Below are 20,829 nucleotides of genomic sequence, written 5' to 3' on the forward strand. Positions count from 1 at the left end.
AGTGCATTGGCACTGTATTTTAAACGTTTTAAATCATAGGTGTTTTCATCTAACTGTGTGTATTTATATTACCTGAATATATTTAACTATATGTTCAGTTGATCAATAGAGGCATATGTTTTATCAATGTATTAAAACAGTTTAGTCTGTCTTTTCGTTTCACTAAACAATGGACAATTGTTTTTATAGGCACTAGTGCATTATTTGTATTTAAGGTGTTTCCTGTTAGTGGCGCGTCATGTGATCAAGCTCGCAGTTGGAGAGCGAAACATGTCATGGCGAGCACTATGCTCGAATAAGAAGGGACTTTTTGGCAATTAATTTGACACTGCATTTTCATCGTACAACAGAGTATCTGTGTTTTTCTGGAGATCGTTGAGGTCCTAGCCTGGGTGTGCTGCCAAAGGATTGGCAGACCAGGAGTTGGAGTGAGATATATAAATATAAATGTACAACAAAACGCTTACCTGGCAGCCAAGATGGTGCATGCTGGGAAACAAAGTCTTCCAATGAGACAGCGTCCAGGCGTTCAGGAAACCAATCGACTCAGCTGGGCTTCCACCAATGGCAGCAAGATGGATCACAGATAAGCTACAGGTGGCAGAAGTCAGTGTTTGACATTTGATAAAGGGACCCATCCCGAAACGCGTCATGCCTCCGGTTCTGCAGTAAAGGTTTTCTTCTTGGCTCCCCGCTTGTGTCCCTCCGGTTCTTTCTGTGGTGGAGTGAATCTTCCTTTTGATATTTTCGTGCCAAACCCTGGGAGTTCTTGGGGGACCTGTCTCGTTTTGTGGCCGAAGCTCAAGGGTATCTGCTCTGCAGCATTCGTTGTGTCCAAGGTATTGGAACAAGCTCAGGCCCCCAACCAAAGAACATTGCAGTGCTGTGCAAACACAGTCCGTGACTTCATCGAGGGACCAGCGTCATGGTAGCTGAGTCTCCAAACCGCTATGGACTTTGAATTTTGCAGTGAGACGTCAAGGGGGCCCGGGAGAGACCTTGGAGCAGCAAGGACACTGTGTTATTTTAACCGCACCTACACAAGCTTCGTCACGATCGCCACCACTCAATTATGAGTTTTCAATGAGCCTACAATGAAAGGCTTACCTGGCAGCCAAGACAATTGTTTTTATAGGCACTAGTGCATGATTTGTATTTATGGTGTTTCCTGTTAGTGGCGCGTCATGTGATCAAGCTCGCAGTTGGCGAGCGAAACACGTCATGGCGAGCACTATGCTCGAATAAGAAGGGACTATTTGGCAATTAATTTGACACTGCATTTTCATCGTACAACAGAGTATCTGTGTTTTTCTGGAGATCGTTGAGGTCCTAGCCTAGGTGTGCTGCCAAAGGATTGGCAGACCAGGAATTGGAGTGAGATATATAAATGTACAACAAAACGCTTACCTGGCAGCCAAGATGGTGCATGCTGGGAAACAAAGTCTTCCAATGAGACAGCGTTCAGCCGTTCAGGAAACCAATCGACTCAGCTGGGCTTCCACCAATAATATAATGTTTCACCCATTATTGACTGAATAATTGCTTAAATGCAGGAAGTCAATAGTTAATAAGTTATCACTTATTTGAAATGTGCAAAATACAGTATTTAAATATATAATAATTGTTAGAAATGGGATTTCTGGTTGGCTAAGGCTAGCGCCAAAGCAAGGCAGAAACCACCACTCTAGTCAGGGCAAGGGAGTTACACGCCAAAGATAACCCCTGCTCACCCCTTGGTAGCTTGGCACGAGCAGACAGGCTTATCTCGGAGGCAATGTTATGTTATGTTATATCTGCTTATATAGCGCATGGCTACCCCAGCAATGGGGCGTCCCAGCGCTGTGAACGTACCAGAGAACAAAGCATGTGACGATGAAGTAAATGGAAGAGAACAACCAGGTTTTAATCTGTTTGCGGAACAGCAAGTGGTTAGAAGTAGTCCGAGCCCCAAGAGGGATCGAATTCCACAGCTTCGGTGCCAAGTACCTGAAGGAGCGGCCACCAGCTCTACTCCTTCGGATCTTAATCGTACGGGCAAGAGATAAGTCTGCCGAACGAAGGGCACGCGTGGGGGCATAGAAGAAACAGAGTCCCTGCAGGATTTGGGGGGCAGTACTATACAAAATTTTGTGAGTTAATCATAAACTTTTAAACTGGATACGTTGTTTAACCGGCAAACAGTGCAGACGACGGAGAATGGGAGAGGTGTGGCAGGTTTTAGGTAGTGCAAATAAAATGCAGGCCGCTGCATTCTGGGCTCTCTGTAGCCTGTTTATCATCGTCAGATTAGAGCCCAGCATAAGAGCATTACAGTAGTCTAGGCATAGTCTAAGACCAAGGCCTCGATTATGATCTGACGAGATGTGTAAAGCATTTGCGCACACATACAGCAACAACATCCCAGGCACACCACAAAAGGAACTCCACACAAGGTTATATAAAAATAACTTTTGTATTCGTAAAACACATCAGATAGTAAACACACAATATACATGGTGCCAACTGGCAGGAGCAATATTCACAAGGGATTATTTACACAGGACAGGGCCACGTGGGCCACTGTCAAGATCAACACTTGGCAGAAATAACACTTAGAGTAACTGTAGCACCAAATAACAATTATAGAACACAACCAGTAACCACTGGTAAAAGGTAGGAACCCACACTACGCAATACTAATCACCATAGGCATAGATCAGGCAGGGACACATAAACTCACTAGTATAAACTATACTAGGCAAAACAACCTCCTAAGCATGAAAGCACATCTAGAGGTATCACAAGCTTAACGGCATTGCACATTACGCATAAATCACATTAGGCCTAACCAGTATAAAGACAGTAGGCCATCTCCTCACTGGTCTAAACACATTAGACCCTACCCCCTAAGTATAACTCACATTTAGGGGCGTAAGACATAGTGAAGTACAATCTCACTAACGCCAACCTCCATAGGTAAAACCATCTCTAGAGGTATAAACACAGGGTGCGTAAAACATACTAGATGCATTACATTTCCTATCACCACATTCAAAGCACATATCAATTACATTAGGGCCTTTCGCCCTATACCTCTACCAGTCCCCCTGGCCAACTGGCCATCAAGAAGGGGCTCAAATGCCCTATGTCCAGAATGTCAGGGTGCGCTGCTAACGCAGCACCAGTCAGGGGTGCGCCACCTGCGCAGACCTAAACGTTGCAGCTGCCCAATACTTGCTGGGCAGCTGAGAACCAGAACAGGGCCGAAACGCTGCAGCTGGCACTAAGTGCTGCATAGCTGTGGAAGGCCAAAGTAGGGGCGAAGGAGTGCGACTTATTCCTGAGTCCAAAACAACATGTCCCCAGAGAATTGCGTCAAAGCGGTGCAGCTGCCCACTACTTGCTAGGCAGCTGGGGGATCAGCAAAACTGTGGCATGTGCTCTCACTGGCCCTTTCTAGAACACGTTGCGCCACAATGTTGGAGCCACACGGGGCTCTGAAGATACAAGATCCACTCAAACACTGTGGAGTGCGCTGGCACTGTAAATATAGTGTAGGCTAGGGCTGGAGCCATCTAGGCTCTGAAAATGGATTCTGCCCCAAGGGCGAGCACTGGGGATAGAAATCAACTTGCCCCCATGGAGCACACTGACTCCGCAAAGAAAACAAAAACATGCCCCCTTGGAGGAGCCTCCGGGGGCTCTAAACACAACAATGCCCCTGGGAGCCTCATGGGCTCTAAATACAACAACACATGGGAACAGGCGGGGCTGCTCGCAAGAAACGTTGTCCCCGTGCCTCCAAGGCAGCATGATGCACCCTCGGAGCTCCCCGCGCAGCCCTTCGACACTCACCGGGCGTTCTCCGGCTACTCCGGGCTGCCATCTCCTCTTCACCAACGCCCCCGCCTGGGGCCCGGGGCTTCCCTACGCGACGGGCAGGGCTCTCTCTGCATCTTGAGAGCCTCGCAGGCAGCTGCAGTCTTTCTCTGAGGCACCGAGCTTCCCTACACCCCTGGGAACCCCGCGCTGCAATCGGCCCTTCCCCTGGGCCCAATGCGGCCTGGCACAGCCCGGCTTCCCCCAGGCAGGGGGAAGTAGAAATAACATCCTCCCGTCCCCGCCCACAGTCAGGCGGGGCAGGCTGACTTCCGGGTTGTGCGCGAAGGCCGCGGCAGTGATCTCTCGTTCCCGGGCAGTAAGAGGGGTAGGCTCCCTCGATAATAGAAATAAACAGCGGGGTGGGCACCCGCTTTGGAACTCATTAAAACGGGGTGGGCACCCGTAATTTAGGTAAAGGACTGGCACGCAAAACGGGGTGGGCACCCATAATATGAAGAATTAAATGCGGGCATAATGCAGGGTAGGCTCATCCCTGTGAATAGCAAAGTAGGCACCCGCGCTGCGAGTAAATGCAGCCATGGGGAGCTAGGTGCCCCTAATAAAAGGACAAATTAGGATAAAGCGCTTCCCAGGCGCTAGTGGAGAAAGAAACCCCAGTTCAACAGAGCAACTGGGGAAAAAGGGCTCCAAGAAGTCCTGGGCATAAAAGATGGAGCACAGCAGCTCCCAGCAAAGGAAAGTCCTCCAGCATCCACGGGATGGCAGGGCCCAGGGAGGCAAGCCTTCCCCTGGGCCCCAGCAGCAGCACGCCCCTGGTAGATTCAAGTATCAGGACAAGAACATTTTTCATGGGGTCACAGCCCCTTTTTATACACAGGAATCCTTTGTCTAGGCTGTAGGGCAGGGGGAGAACCAGCTACAGGTTCAGTGGAACTCCTCAGCACTTTGTTTTGCTCAGCCCCTCTCTCTCTTTCACTGGCCAGGCTAGGGACATCAGACACAACACAGGGGGTGGAGCCAGCATTGTGTAGGGAAGGCCCAGCCCTATTCAGGTCCCAGGTGCACTCCTCCCTTCCATCAACATGAAGATCAGACCCATCCTGACTCCTGGAGCCAGGCACACCAGCCAGCTCCAGCCAATCACAAGCCAGACAGTCAATTCATATTTACTGCACAGACATGCCAACTTCAAGAAATGGCACTTCCACACTAGACACAATAAATCCATGCACATCATCGCGCAGCATTTAATCACACGAGTTCGCATATACCAAACTCGACCCTGAACTCCCCACACATCAGGAACTACCATGGTCACACATATTCCCCATGCATTCCTATGTGAGAGCGCACGCACTTTACACCTGGACCACAGGGAAAAGTGCGCAGAGGCCTAAATCACCAACACCAGTTTACAGAAACAGGCTAGGCAAATGCAAAATGTTTTGGGGTGAACCTGCCAAAAGGGCCAAGTCCAACAACAATGTTTTCCAATTTTTCAAAATAATCCATCATATTACACAGATTAATTTTACAAGTATTTTTTGTCAACAGTCCTGATGTGCAAAAAAAGTGCAAATAAAGTGCTGGTGCTAGGTGTTCTTGTTAAAACCTATTTTCTTCCCTTCTATGGATACTTGAATTTTCTCCATTGTTTTTTCTACTAGTATTATATTATCAATACTATTCCAGCCAACCGCTTTATAGTTCCAATTGTTTAACACAATTCTTATAAATGTGGAGTATTTAGCAAAAATATTATTAGATTCTCAGATTCTTTCTCCTAAAATTGTTATAGAGTCTTTGTATAGCAGCTTGATTTTATGTAAATTAGGTCACATACGTTTTAGATATTAAATACATACAGAAATATATTTAAATATATAAATATCTTAAAAACATACTGTGTACAATACATAAAAACACTGTATGTAAAATCCGTGTTCGAATTTACCATTTCTGTTTGGGTTTTTAAACAGGTGTACATGTCCTCAGTATTGTTCAACCCACCGGGAGATTTAAAATCCATCTCAAGGACATACCTTGTCTCTAATCTTCGTAATTTGGCCTCTCTATTGCCACCTCTTCTGCTCGGGGGCACTGAATCAATTAGATATTTTAGATCTTGGCTCTTAGAGTTGGGTATTCCCTGAAGTGCCTTGCAACAGGGTATATATTATCTTGATTATTTATAGCCCTGATTTGTTGTAATACTCGTTTGTGGGCTTGCAGCTTTGTACTTCCTATGTATTGGAGCCCACATGGACCCACACAACATACTCTGTCTTGCAAGTGAGTAGTTTAGTTATCTTGATCTCTTTATGGCTGAATGATGTTGTATATAAGGTTTTGTTAATACCCAGTTCACATGCTTTGCATGTCCTACACCTGAAAAATCCTTTGTGGGACTTCAACCAATCGCAATTTTCAATCAATTCTGGACTTGTTTTCATCAATGTGTCCCACATAGATGTTGCCCTTTTATGTGTAATAGATATTTTATGTGACAAGGTATGTCCTATCACAGGATCACTTAAAACTAGTAACTAATAACGCTTGATGATGTTGCGTAATTCCCTGTGCGTTTTGCTGTTTTCCATGATTATTCGTAATTCCTCAATCTTGATTTCATAATCAGGAGTCCTGTTTGCCTATTGACATTGAAGGTTATTTATACATGTCAGAGGCTTCGGTTTAATTAATTCAAATCTTTCTGGAATCATGGATTTTGTTATTGCCCCTTCAATAGTTTTGAGTGAATAACCACGTGCTAAAAATCTAGCTTTGGATTCTTCCTGGGCCTCTTTCAGTGTCTTATGATTGCTATTCACCCTTCTCAATCTCAGCATTTCCCCATAGGGAATGCTGTTTATAAGATGTCTCAGATGAACACTGCTGGAATGTAAGATCGAATTGCCAGCAGTTTCCTTGCGGTAAAGTTTTGTCTCTATTTTGTTGTTCTCAATAAATACCTTTGTATCTAAAAAATGTACTGTTTTATTTGTAGTGGCCGTAAAGTGTAAATTGAGTGAATTCTCATTGATAGACTTAACAAACTCCTGTGCTTCATTTTCGGTACCTTTCAAAATGAAGAATAAATCATCGATTAAGCATAGCCATAAAATGATATTGTTTTGGACAATCACCTCATGATCCTTTGCGAGAACGAGTTCCTCCTACCAGCCCATGTGCAAACACGGATGGCTGGGGGAGGAGCTGGCTTCCATGGCCACAACCATTATTTGCTGGTAATGTAGATTATTAAACATGAATACATTGTTTGGTAAACAGTATTCAACCATCTCAATCACCATCTTACTGTGGTCTGTCAATCCACCCAATTCTGTAGTTAAGTAATGTTGTAATGCTCTGATACCATCAGTGTGTCTAACACTGGTATACAGTGATGTGTCATCTAACGCCATCAGTATGTAATCATTTTGCCATTCAGGTCTTTTAATTTATAAAAAATAATTGCTGGTATCTTGTACATATGATGATAAAACTTGCACATGATTTTGTAACTAAAAATCCACATATTGTGACGTATGTTCCAAAAGGCCCACACATGCCGAAATAATAGGTCTGCCTGGTGGTTTGTTTGAGTCTTCATGAACTTTTGGTATAAAGTATAACGATGGTGTGATGAGGTAATCATTTTTTAACCCCTTCGCTTTCCAAGATGATAATTTGGTGTGGTATATTTTGTATTTCTTTTAGATCTGTTCTATATATATATATATATATATATATATATATATATATATATATATATATTCTTTTCACAGATTGCCCTTCTTGGAATCATCACACACGGAGAGGTAAGAACACAAGTCACCACCGGCAGCACAGAGGTCAGCAGTGCTCCAGACCCTTCAGTTGCCATACGCGTTTCAAGCATACACTGCCCTTGTTCACTGGCAAAATGACGGTACAAACACATTCAGTTTGGGACAGCTGATTTAATTCGTAACAAGTCCCGCCCATGTGGGCGTTTACTCACAGGCATTGTGGATATAGTAGTCCCTTAATAATGCCCAAAGACTCCGCTGTCCGTACAAGCCCGTGCTCTGCTGTTTCCATCATTTAAATATTTACTCCTTGTTAGGTGAAAAAGTCTTAAAAGCATGTTTGGCCTCCGTGCCAATATGTGATTACGAACATTCAGATACCTACCATCTTTAGTGTGGTCTGTATCATGTAGTTTAAACCACTTGAAGCATAGGAAGAGCCCAGAGTTAAGAGGTGCTACAGTTTATGGTACGTGGTTCCATTAACTATATAACAACTTCCATTTACTATACAGTAACTCTCGAATCCACGTCTGAGCAGAGGGGCCTTCCCTTATAAGGGTCATTGGCATTAAATGACGAGTAGTCTATGGTCCAAGTGTCAGCCGAGGAGGGGCGAGGGAGCAACCCAATGTAATGCTAAACATGCAACCAGCCATAGTAAGTGTTACTGCAGTGGTGCAACTCAGGGAGTAGCAATTATCCCGTCCTTAGTATATGCTCTGGGAGTCAACCAAAGGGCAGCAGAGAAGCAACCCATAGGTACGGGCATTGCTCACTGACATCCTTGGTTCCATCCAAAAGTGGCAGAGAAGCAACCCATATCAATGATCATTATACATCCAACCATACAATATCTTCTGGGGTTCACCATAGAACTGCAGAGGAGCCCCCAATAGGAAGGTGCCTTATAGAACCAGTCTTAGTATATGCCTAGGTCTAGCCAGGAGCAGCAAAACTGGGACCTATAGTAGTGACAATTTCATAACCAGTTGTGGTATATGTTCTGAGGATCTAGTGAGACGTGGCAGAACAAAAAACACACTTTGGCCTGGTCAAAGGTGAGTTGGTGAATTAACCAGTCACTAGAGCTAGATTAAGAACACGAAATGGACAAGAGGAGGGTATAGAAGGAAGGGGTATAGGGAGAGAGTCGCATATAATCGTATCTTAGGTCAGGTATGTGTTGGGTGAAGAATTTTAATAGAGCTTTTGAGAGAAGAGTGGAGGAGGGAGATGAAGTGAGAGCAATATTAGCATTTCCGAAGATTTGTTCAACGTTGATAGGTCTTAAACTAATGCTCCAACTACCCTGGTGCTGGATGTGAAGTGCTTGAGACCTAAATTAAGACCTTTCTAAAGTAAGAGCTTTCAGAAGGCTGTCTGGTTTTTATATGGAGGGCAGAAATTACACTCGCGTCCAACGAGTGAGATTTTGTTGGATGTTATGCAACTTACATCTAGTGAAAGAAGGTGTGCTTCCAGATGTGAGACTCATACACAGTGGGTGAGGGTGTGCACCAGGGAGGTTGATTCATCACAAATGAGTGAGGCTGTTCTTCAAGAATGGGTTAGGCCCAGTAAGAAACACTGTCATTTTACATGCACACGGTTCTTAAGAATTAGTTTCTCTGAAACCACATTGCTTACAATTCCACTTCATAAGTACATTATCACGACACCTTGAACTTTTAGTTTAAGCCCTGAACACACATTGTGCATATGTTGTTGTTTGTTATTCTTCCAAGAGGTGACATGGCAATTACAAGAGAATAAGCAATGTCAGCCTGGCTGAAGCCGCGAAACTGAATCGTGGATACTGGTATTGAAAATGCACATGTGTTTCCTTGTTCAAATCAGAGGAGCACTCTGCTGTCATTGTGAGGTTGCTATTATCTGAGTTTGAGCACAGCTGATTCCTATATGCCCTCTGCGAGGATGGATGTCCAACTTGCGACCATGACTGGGATCTGCATACTCTCACCTTCTGGTAATGGGGAGTTACGTCAACCAGTAGAGGATTCTAGGCAGAATACATGTCCTAGGCCACTAGGTTAGGGAGCGCATAGTATGAGTACACTATACACAGTACTGTACACTATTGTATGCCAGCATAACTATACTGCTTTAGCACTATGGTGCAATTGTTTTATCCTTTTAATTATTTTCATATTGCTAATCATTTACATTTGCTTCTGTCTAGTAATCATCTTATGCATATATTCTATGTTCTATGTTAGGGGATTTGTAAAGCGCACTTACACCATAGGTCTCTTGGCGCTGTTCCTACATAAGCTACTGCGGGGGCCGGTTTAAGCAATTTGTTCGAAAAGCCAGGTTTTCAAGGCTTTCCTGAATGCCAATAGGCTATCACACTTCCTGACTGATAGAGGAAATGAGTTCCAGAGTCTGAGGGCCAAATAGGCAAACCTACGCCCACTAGACGTCTCAATTTGATAGATGGAATGGACAGAAGATGAAGATGGGCGGAACTAAGATTGCGAGTAGGGACATGTCTCGAGATCAGGCTGTTGAGAAATCTGGGACTGGTGCAATGCAAACCCTTAAAAATTATACACCCCGATTTGAATGCAGAGCGTTGCGCCATAGGTAGCCAATGTAAAGTGCGCAACAGCATCCTGGCAGACTGCCATCTTGGCTGTTTATAGATCAATCTCGCCGCTTGATTCTGAATTATCTGTAGGCGATTTACCAGACCAAGAGAAAGGCCAGTATACAAAGAATTAGAAAAATCAAGGCGGGAGAGTACCAACGCAATCACCACCTGAATCAAGGCTTGATGAGATAACAGATAGGCGATCTTTCTTATTTTTCGAAGTTGGAACAGAGAAGAAGAAATAACCGTGCCCACATGGCCCCTTAAGGAGAGATCGGGGTCTATTGTTACTCCCCTACTTTTCACTGATAGGGACGGGACAGGAGGGGGACCTAAAGCGCCCGGCCAAAAGGGAGGTCCCCAGCTAGTGAGGCTCTTCCCAGGCAGCACAAATTCGGTTTTCCCTGGGTTAAGCTTTAGTTGGTTCTGGTCCATCCAACCTTGGATATGCAGCATAGTGTCCTGGAATTCAGCAGCTGCATTTAGGGAGTCCAACTTGAAAACCAACTGAAGATCATCAGCATAGTTGAATACAATTGCGTTCCTAGCCTCGAGGGAATGCATCAGGGGGCGGATATACAGATTGAACAATATACAAGAATCACAATGGTTCAATAAATATTGCAACACTCCTTTGTGTATTCCTTTTGTATCTTCCTAAGTATGCACAAGTGACTGAGCGAAAAGGTTCTAGATCTGTTACCACGATTCCTAGGGGAATCAGGGTTGTCATGTTCTGAGGTTACCCAATTAATTTGTTGCCTTCCCAGGTTTAGAGGTACTTATTGTGGCACTGTGAGCTAGCAGGACTATCGGCCCACATATCCTGAGGGGGTGCATGGAATAGGTCTAGCACCATCCCTATGTTATGTTGTCCAAACGAACAGTTCCTACTGAGAAAGTGGAAACCGTACAACATGATGCAGCCAACATTGGTAGTTTGGGTTCATATTTAGTAGATCGCCTTAGAAGCTCTCCCTTGCATACCCAGAGGCCGCTGCACACCTCCTAACCAGAGACGTCCGTGGTGGTGGGGTCTATCCTCCTTATCTGAATAGGTAACTCCTTTGTATTGGCTGTAGGTTGTTCAAGCTTGAACCTTTCAAAGGATCTTCCCAGTGTGTTTCCTTCTCTGAATTCCATGCATAATTATGTGCAATACAGGAGAAGATAAACTTAGCATCACTGAGAACTGCAGACGTGGGTACTCAGAAGCTACTACAACATGGTCTCACAGTTGCGGGTGGGGAAGTTACCTTTGTGGTTGAGGCACACGAGGTGTTCTATGGGTTACATTCTCAGCAGCAAACAACACAAGGCTGTTTCACAATTATGCTGCAGCTTAAGTACCAAAAACTACACACCATAGAGATGAAATATGAAGCAATATCATAAATCCCTTTTAGAGATATTGAATTTTTTCAAATCGTATATCTACACCTACGAATAGTGGTGATTTCTGGTTGGTATTACAAACGTTTCCAAGAGTAAGCATGGAGATGTACACAAGTAGTACATTCCCATGCATACTTATCCTCCTCGATATTATTGATATTAGTCCTAAGAAGCAAATAGAGCAGACTTGTCCCTTGGGATATTAAACGTGTTTTTTGTTTGTCTCTTCATCTGGAAAATGTATTTGTTGATGGAAAAAACACTGCTTCATGAATTTGAAGGGTGCAGTCTTTGCAAAGCTGAAAAAAACACTTAGTTTATCCTTTAAAAAAAACTGTTTTCACAGCGGCCGTAGATATGCACAGTGTTGGTGAATACTGACGAATAGTGGAGTTTGTGGTACTTTTTACATGATCACTCCTCTCTTTGAAATTCCTCCTTGTCTAGTCCAAATCCTAAAAGTGTAGTTGCAGGACAAACTGCCATATTAGAGGACTTTTAGCAGTTGGAAATCCCATCTTCGAATACACGTCTCCACAGATAGGGAACCAGGCCTTTGGAAAATAGACAAGCATATAGTTCTTTGCACTAATAATTTGCACGTTGGTGTGCGCAAATATTTGACAATCAAGAGCTCAGTGACTCTGATTAAACATATACATCTGCGCCATCCTATGTAACCTCCAATAATACGCTTTGTAGACTTCTTCACCCCTGTTAGGATAAGTTTGAAATCTTGAGAGCCACTTTTCATATTCAGTGCTCGTAAACATGATATGAACAGTTATCTGTTATTTTACGTCCCCTCTAATTGATGTCTCCTTCATTTGAAGCACCATCGTTGACCAAGCTTAGACTTGCACACTCCAACCTGGACGAAGAGCCTGAGGATGTCCGAATGGAGTTTCTAAAGTTCTTGGAAGGAGTGATCAACTCGATGTCTGAAAACCGGGACCGTGAAGAGATGTCCATCATCACCTAAAGGTGCCGGAGGCCTCACAGGAGAGATCAAGGTGATGACGCAAACGCAGCCCTTCTGCAGAAACTCTACTCATGTTGGGGCAGAATCTGTCACCATTGCTGCCTCGGACGCTCACTGACCGCTAATGTGTGGTCGATGTACGAGACCAAAACTCTTGTTCCATGAATTTCTTGGGTACCCCTTATTCTCAGGAGTGTCAGGAACATCCAAGGTAAACATTGTAAAACGTTGATATTTTTGTTTGTGGATTTTGTACTAAGGAGTTTAGCATAGGCAGACTCTAGAGGTGCAGGACGGTCCTTTATACTGATATACTTTCACGGTTCTTTGCTTGGATTCAGGGCGCAGTCTAGTGTATAGTTTTTATGCAGTGGATCTCTGAGTAAGTCTTCTGTGCCAGGCCACTTTCATGTGTAGGGTAACCAAAGCAAATTGTCTCACATCGGTTCTGGAAAAATGGTTCATTTTATTAATTTGTGCCCACCGTACTCAGTGGTGAAAGTGTGCTGATTGCTCCTAGTTGTACTGAAAGAACAACGCATTAGAACTGCATATTCTTTTAAAATAACCTAGTTAGAAAACACTGACAAAGGCTTTGTCATGGCTGGGGATAGAGCAAGGACATTGTGGAGTCCTATCACGGTGACGGTTATAATGCATCATTGACCAGGCCTAAACAGTCATATTAGTGTACCGGCTACTGAGTTCAGCTTCCATTTTGTCATTTCTTGAATTCTCTGCGTTCATCCACCTATTCTAAAATTCCTAAAGCTCAAAAGAAGTTTCACGGTTTTTTGTGTTCCACTGTGTGTATGAAATGTTTATCTAATTCCTAAACGTGAATGCTCTCTTGGGATGTAAAGTTTTTATTAAAATATCTCAATTTCTAATTTTGGACTTATTGACTCATCTTTACGTGCAAACAAGGCAACAAATACCATGTGGCGACAGTGTTATAATAGTATCTTAAATTATGTAAAATCAAGACAAACAAATCTTTCTGTTTTTAGAGGATTTCTAAATTTTTATGTCACTGAATAATCTTTTTACTGGTAGGAATGAGTTCCTTTTCCAAGGCACACTACTGATGTAGCTGTCTTCACTCTTGCATTTGTGCCTGCGCAGCAATGTGCGGGAGCGATCCTACAATGTTATATACATTATAGTGCAGATAGAGATACTCTTTCACATAGCTTGCCTTAATACCATGCTCCCAGTAAGGTTCATAAGAAAGAAACATCAATGGATGTATTCTTTTTGCTTGTGGTGCCGTTGTACCTCCTTGAGAACAAAGGCGCCGCACTAGTCTTCCTGTTCATATCCCATTACACCCAGCCACATATAGCTTGCAGCTGTTGGCACTGTCCATGTATATAAAAGCTTCAGTAGTATCATCTTGATGCTGTCGCCTCAAGATTTTTGGCTCCATTGGAGACACACATTGTTTGTGTCCCTCCCTTTTCTTGGCCTGCCTGTGCCATTGCACGGGGCAAACCTTGACGATGACGACACCTGTGTGGCCTACGCAATGAAACGGTGCACATTTTAATGATAAAAAGGCGTAGCAACTTTCAAACGACCAACTTAACTTGAGGTGGGGATCTGCTACAGTGTAGGAAATTTGAAATGCCTTTGCTTCTGAGTGGTTAGAGTTAAAGCGACGATGGTTACATGTTTGATTTCAAGTTGCAAGAGTTAATCACACTTTCTCCCTTCTGGCAGTCTGGAGACTTCCCCTAGCACTCTACAATGATATGTTTAGAAGTCAGTCAATCGGGTGCCTTTGCTATGAGTCATGCTTTGCCTCTTTTAGCTCTCATAGTGGAAGATCCCTTTTTTTTTTTTTTTGCTTCAACTGTTGGCTGAGGGGTTGTGATTGCACCCTAATGTTGATAATATATGCACCATTGTTATGGTCCAAGCCAGTCTAGGGCCAGGAGCCTTTCTATCTGCTCATGCTGTTTCTGGTATAGATGACTGGATCACATGTTCATGTGTTCCTTTATGCACATTAGATGCACCGACTTTGTGAATAATACTCTTCTGCAAAACGTTCTGCTTGTAAAAACTGATTTTTTTTTTAGCTTTCCTCAAAAATGCCTTTGGCTGCAAAAAGCAGACTGCAAAGACCGGTCCAATGCTCAAGGTTCAAATCAGTGTCAGTCAAATGTGGGTGTCCGGCTAGGAGGTCGTCCTCGTTGACGCTATCAAAAGGAAAGGAGGTCTTAGCAAATCTCGCCCTCATGCTTTGAATTGTGGCAGGAATGAGAAACAGTAAAACAATGGTCCCACATGGTCGGAGACACAAGGCTGGCTTTCAATTAGGAAGTGTCTTGAGCGTTCCTGTGCATGCGGTCCAGGTGTGCGTCACGTGATACGGCACACAATGGCGGCTGTGTGGTCCTTCATGGGGCTCTGTCACCATCGCACAATCGCTTCTAGGAAGCACTGCATCTTGACTGCAGAAAATATTGTAACCTTTTGTTTCCGAGCAGGAATTTTCTGGGATTTCTAAGTTTGTGATACTTATCAGAAATACCTTGGCCCATGCTTTGAAAAGGCTTTGTCTGCCACAGAGCTGAGAAGAACATTCCTTCGGTCGGTGTGTTGGAACTATGCTAAGCTTGCATGTGGGATCCTGCGGGGTCACGGCGTTCCTGCAGGTTTCCCAGGATGGCAGCGATCTCCGCTGTAAGCTTTGCTCCTTGGAGATCAGTGCAGACACTCTCCGCAGCTTTCAAGGGACATGGGGCTCGATAGCACGCAGGAGTGGGAGCTGTGGGTTGCATGAGACTATCACCTCCCTGGTTATTCATGGCTTGAGGGTATATACATATTACAGGACATTGACAAGGTTTGGTATTAGACCCATCTAACCTGTCCATTTTCCGTGTCTGGTCTAAAGACTCAGTGCTGTGTTGGTTACAGCTTGCCAGTACTCAAAAAATTAAAACTAGGGATTCTGTGGGTGCATTGTCACCCTTTCTGTCAAAGGACTTGAATAATAATTGCTAAATTAAATTTTCCTGTTAAAAAGTATGACGTTCGCACACCCAGTCTCTGCAAACAGTCCTAGTGCCACTGCCACAAACTACTCTCTCAGTGCTTCAAGCCAAACCATTCATTCAGTGCCCAAATGACAGCTCTGACTGAAGTTCTCCAAATATATTCCCAAGGGTTCGCTCTCTGCAGTTTTTCTTACACAAGTTCCTTCCTCTCTTCTCTTCACAATCTTCCCAGACATTCTCTCCCCTTCCCCAATATACTATCCGGGTGTCTGACTTGGGCTCAGAGTACAGTCTCACATCTTATACTTGCATAATTTCCACACTGCATTTTGTAAAAGAACGACAGTTTGATTGGAAAAGGTATTCCAATATTTATAATTAAGAGGAGTTTCTGACTTGGATACATTTCCGCGGTTCCTCCTCCAACTCTCTTATTATTTGATGTGGATAGTTCTGAATGACCCAGTTAGCACCATCTCACTTAAAGTTTTCTTCTGGAGACTTTTGGCTTCATCCAGATGCTCACATTTATCCCTACATAGTCCATACAAGCGTTTGTCCAATAAGGGTGAACTTTAACTGATGATGACTCACATTAAGAACAATATTTGCTGTATTTGTACCCAAACCAATATTGCCTCCAGGATTCCTGGGCATTTGACACATTTTGTTACTGAGTTACTACCCCTAGGACGTGAGTATTTCTCATTTTAGCCACAATTATGTTACAGCAGGCTTATTAACTCTTGGAGCCTCCCTAATTGGATAGTTTTGAATGAAGACACGCTATATAATGACTTGCTTCGTCCTTAATGGACAAACAATAAAATGTTTTAAATTTGGAAACAAAGATTTTTGGAAATTGGACACCTGATTATCTCAAAGATTTCATTTAGGGGCATTTGTATCAAATACCGTTATTGCGATTCTCAAATAGCGATGGGCTAGAAGGCCCATAGGAATGAATGGGGAAGACATTCTCAATTTGCAATTCGCAATTAGAGAATCGCAAATTGAAAATGCAATTTGAGGGTGTCAAAAGGACACCCTGTTGCACCCCTGAAATATGTATGTGTGCACACTTGGCGAACATCCATGCCCTAAGGGCATGTATGTGCGCCACCTGACACTTTGAAAAATGCAAAAAGTGCATTATTCAAAGAAATCGCAAATTACCACCAACTTTAAGTTGGTGGTAATTTGCGATTCCTTAAGGCCAAATCACACTTTTCCTGTGCTTCATACATTGCATTTAAGGAATCGCAATTTGATGTTCCTTAAATGCAATTGCAAAATAGAGAATCTCAAATTTTGCTATTCTCTAATTTGCGATACCCTTTTGGGATGGTACATCCCAAAATGCCTTTTCCCGTTTACCAACAGGTCGATTCTGAGAATAGGCCCGTTTGCGAACGGGAAAAGGGCTTGATACATATGCCCTTATATTACCTGAACTGCAACAACATAGTGATTAGATCAGGCCCTGGAAAGGAAGAAATATATTGGGTTTATTTGTATTTCTGTGTGGATGGGATGTGGCCTAACAGTACGAACTGTACTGAGTTCCATATAATGAGCCCCTCTTTGTAGTTGCACAGTGAAAAGAAAATAATTTACTCGAATGAAACCCTAGAGTAATTACCAGTGCCTGAGTTCTAATTTAAGCGTAACATCCGTCACTTTTTTGTTTACTTTGTATTAGTATAGAGGAATTTTCTGACCAAGGCATTGATCAGAAATTCTAGACCTAAGCCGACAAATGTCATTGTCTGGTGAGATCCATGTTAACAGCACTGGTAGGACTGATAACAATTGGCTGGTTAGAACAACTGTCTACTGAATCTTAGTCAAAGTTCTACTCAGAAATATATAAATATATTTGAGAAGTTTTAAGGCACAATTTTGGAAAAGTATAAGTAATAAATATAAACGTTTTTGCGGGATATAGACAGTAGGACATGGTACATTCTGGTTGTTCTATGGTGTGTTTGTATGGTATAATTAAGGGTAGAAAATATAGTTAGGACAAGTTTTCTGAAGTAAATAAAAGCTTCACAAATTAATTAATATTGTTGAAACCGATTTGTGGGCCGTTTACGGCCAAGAATGAATTGGCTCCCCTTGAGGAATTTTATAAGAGTCTCAGATTAGTATTCTTTTAATACTGGCCTACACATTCCAAGCAATATTTTTGTACAACCATTGCCTATTAGTTTGCAAGGAATACTAGCTATGCAATGCTGACCTGCTTTCCTGTTGGGTATGAATGGGTTAATAGGATTACTGCTAAGATTTATTTGGTTAGGACAGGAGTGAGAATAGTATTAGGATTTATGTTTTCCGGCTTGATTTCTACTTTTAGAAAGTTTGGCATCCCACAGCAAGCATTGTCGTTGCACAGAGACCTTTCACCAATTGCAACTGAAGTCAATGTGTTGATTTGCAGTGATTTTCAGTGCAAAAGACGTGTAGAGAAAGTACCCTTCGAACGACTGCATACGAATGATAGTAATACCATTGGAAGCAATTATGAGTTCTCGGATAAGCCTGAAGAGAAAATGGAGTGTGAATGTCACCAACACAATCTGCGTTTTTTTAATGTCTTCACTCTGTAATCAGGACCACTTCTGAAAGCAGGATGCAACATGATGACCATCCTTTTGAGATTTAGAAATTGGATACGCTAAATTTCATCTGTTGCAAGTGATATACAATTTATCCAAAGTTATTATGCTCGTCCATTTCTAAATTACCAACAATAAGATAGCAATTTATATACAACACATACTTAACACTTTCTCAATTGTTTTTAAATATGTTTATTTAATTCCATTCATGGTATAATTAAATCCTTCAACTAACAGTACAGGAAGACTTGTACCAAATTATTGATAGTGTTGCAGTGAAGCACATTACAAGAAATTGTACACATCGTGATCCATGACAGGAGGATGTTTTGGATTAACGCAGATCTGTCTCATTGATAGTGAATAATTAATTGTTGGTTCTCAAGTATTTTGGCTCATGATGAATGCACTGGTTTCAAGTGATCCGTGCAGGTAACACGGCACGTTTCGGCATCCCTGGGAGGAACAAAGTGAGCGGCAGCTTATGAAATAAACAGTCACATACTATGAAGTTGACTACATGAGACTCATAGCTATCTCTTCTCTTTGACAAAGCCTCCTTTTCAGCAGTTCAGGATCTGGTTTACAAGGGCTGTGAGCTGCCCGGGCTTAATGAAAGACAGCAAGTGGTGCAAACGGTGTCAGATGGTGCTGTCCATGAATATCAATGAAGACAAAAAAAATCCAGCAATCCGCTGTTCTTGTGAGATGGTGATGTGTGGACGCCTTCCAAGCAGCACTGAGAACCAACTCAGAAAGAGTGTCTTCCAGCAAGTCGTTTAACGCCAGGTAGCGGTGTTACTGGACCAGCCAGTATCCCACTCCTCTCAAGGCTTTTACTCAGTCGAGCACTGTACAGCGCATACATATTCAAGTTATCTAATACCAAACAAACATAATTCTTTCCAAAAGTGAAAAAGAAAAGGCTATAGAAGGTGAAATATATATTTCCAATAGATAATTAAATCCATATCTTAGAATGTGTTTTTGTTGGAAATCTTTTCGACCACTAATAAATTAGGTAATCTGTAGTGTCTGTTTCTGATAGGACATTTCTAGAATGAAATGGAGTGTTATGCTTTACAGGAGGGTGTTGGCGTTTCAACAGTAGTACAATAACTGTTGTAGTAGAAACATAATCCAATATTGCCCTACAAATTAAAGTCATGTGTAGTATACAACCAGTTTTAGTACACATTCAAACAATGCAAAATGTACACTATTATTATATTTGTTAGATTTACACTTTGGGAAATTTTAAGAAAAATTCGAAGGGAGTCTATTCTTAGGAGTTTTGCCTGCTGGAAAATCCCATTTGACCATTCATCTCCGAACTTGAACCTAGGAAAGAGGGCGTTGTTCTCCAAAAGTGCTAGATTCAGAATGGGAACTCTCTCTCACTAACCTGAGAGAGAGCTCTTCTATGATTGGTCAATGAATGGGGGTGTCTTATTGAATGCTGCAGAGCCTGAGTCAACCAATCTTTGAGCTTTAGTTTTAAGACTAGAAAAAGCCTAAACCTTTGTAAAAATAGGAGTTAAGAAGTGAGAGACTCCGTAGATTGCAAAATGTTACAAAAAGTATTAATGTTCTTTCTGCAGAAGTCTACATGGCCACCTGAGTAGTAATCAGTTGAATGGTGGCAAGTTATTTTCCCTTGAAAAACTCACACCTTCTTCCTTTAGCCAGCCACATTCAACTCTTATTTAAGATTTTCTCCTCTGCCTTACTATTGACTACCATTTTTTCCGAAAAGTCAGAGTACTCTATCGTGGTAGGATTTTTGATTTTCTCTACTACAAAACGAGTTTTAAAAAAACCAAAAAACTAGAGGACAATTGTGCTATTTGTATCGGATTCGTACATGAAAATGAAGTATTTCCGCGCTGGAGATTAAAGGCACAGTAAATGTGTGGTGGACAAATCATGAAATTATGTTTGGACGTGTCGGTATGACCGTCAGTTGTAAGGTTTCACTTAGTGCATTTCCAATGTATGTATGAGTGTGTCCGAGAGCATTGCTACAAAAGAAACTAGCAGAGAGAACATAAGAAACTGTGCAAATATATATAAATATATAATGTATAATTTAACAAAAATATAAATACATTCATTACAATTTAAAAGTAACCAATATTACCTACATTACAATAAGGAACTCATTTAAATACATGTTTAACGCTACAGTACATTGTGTATGCTTTTAGCACACTTTTGTTTAGTTTAAGTCCTTTTGTCATAAGATTAACTCACAATAAATAGAATGATTGTACTTTCAGCCCTTCATCAGCAGTAAATAAAGATATACAATATATATTTATATATGTACATATAAAAATAGATTTATATTAAAAAGATTCCATAAAAAGCTATGTACATGTGCCAGTAATGAACAAATGTCCTAAATGTTTTTCAGAAGGGTGCCGATACGGCAAGGTGGACGTTGTCTAATGCTTGTTACTTTCTTCAGTTCGAATTGCCGCTCCAAAAATGTCTTCATGATACCGCAACTGGCTCTGCAAATTGAAAAGACAACATTATTGTTTTGATCAGCTGTGGTGACTGCTTTTCAAATTATTGTTGATTA

General features: G+C 42.2%; 2 protein-coding genes across 4 annotated transcripts in view; one reads left to right on the forward strand and one right to left on the reverse strand.

Annotated features, from left to right (window-relative positions):
• IFT22 (intraflagellar transport 22) overlaps window positions 1–13,495 on the forward strand; it is a 105,759-nt gene extending 92,264 nt beyond the window's left edge. Inside the window, exon 5 of the mRNA XM_086954552.1 lies at window positions 12,459–13,495. Coding sequence (XP_086810678.1) covers window positions 12,459–12,607 — 149 coding nt within the window. The 3' untranslated portion in view covers window positions 12,608–13,495. The remainder of the gene's footprint in view (window positions 1–12,458) is intronic.
• Window positions 13,496–18,432: 4,937 nt separating this feature from the next.
• NOS2 (nitric oxide synthase 2) overlaps window positions 18,433–20,829 on the reverse strand; it is a 56,298-nt gene continuing 53,901 nt past the window's right edge. For all 3 annotated transcript variants that reach the window (XM_086954555.1, XM_086954553.1, XM_086954556.1), the window contains exon 27: window positions 18,433–20,758. In XM_086954555.1, coding sequence (XP_086810681.1) covers window positions 20,690–20,758 — 69 coding nt within the window. In that variant the 3' untranslated portion in view covers window positions 18,433–20,689. The remainder of the gene's footprint in view (window positions 20,759–20,829) is intronic.

Source organism: Lissotriton vulgaris, chromosome 2_1 (genome assembly GCF_964263255.1).
Source record: "Lissotriton vulgaris chromosome 2_1, aLisVul1.2, whole genome shotgun sequence".
In the NCBI taxonomy this organism is placed as follows: Eukaryota; Metazoa; Chordata; class Amphibia; order Caudata; family Salamandridae; genus Lissotriton; species Lissotriton vulgaris.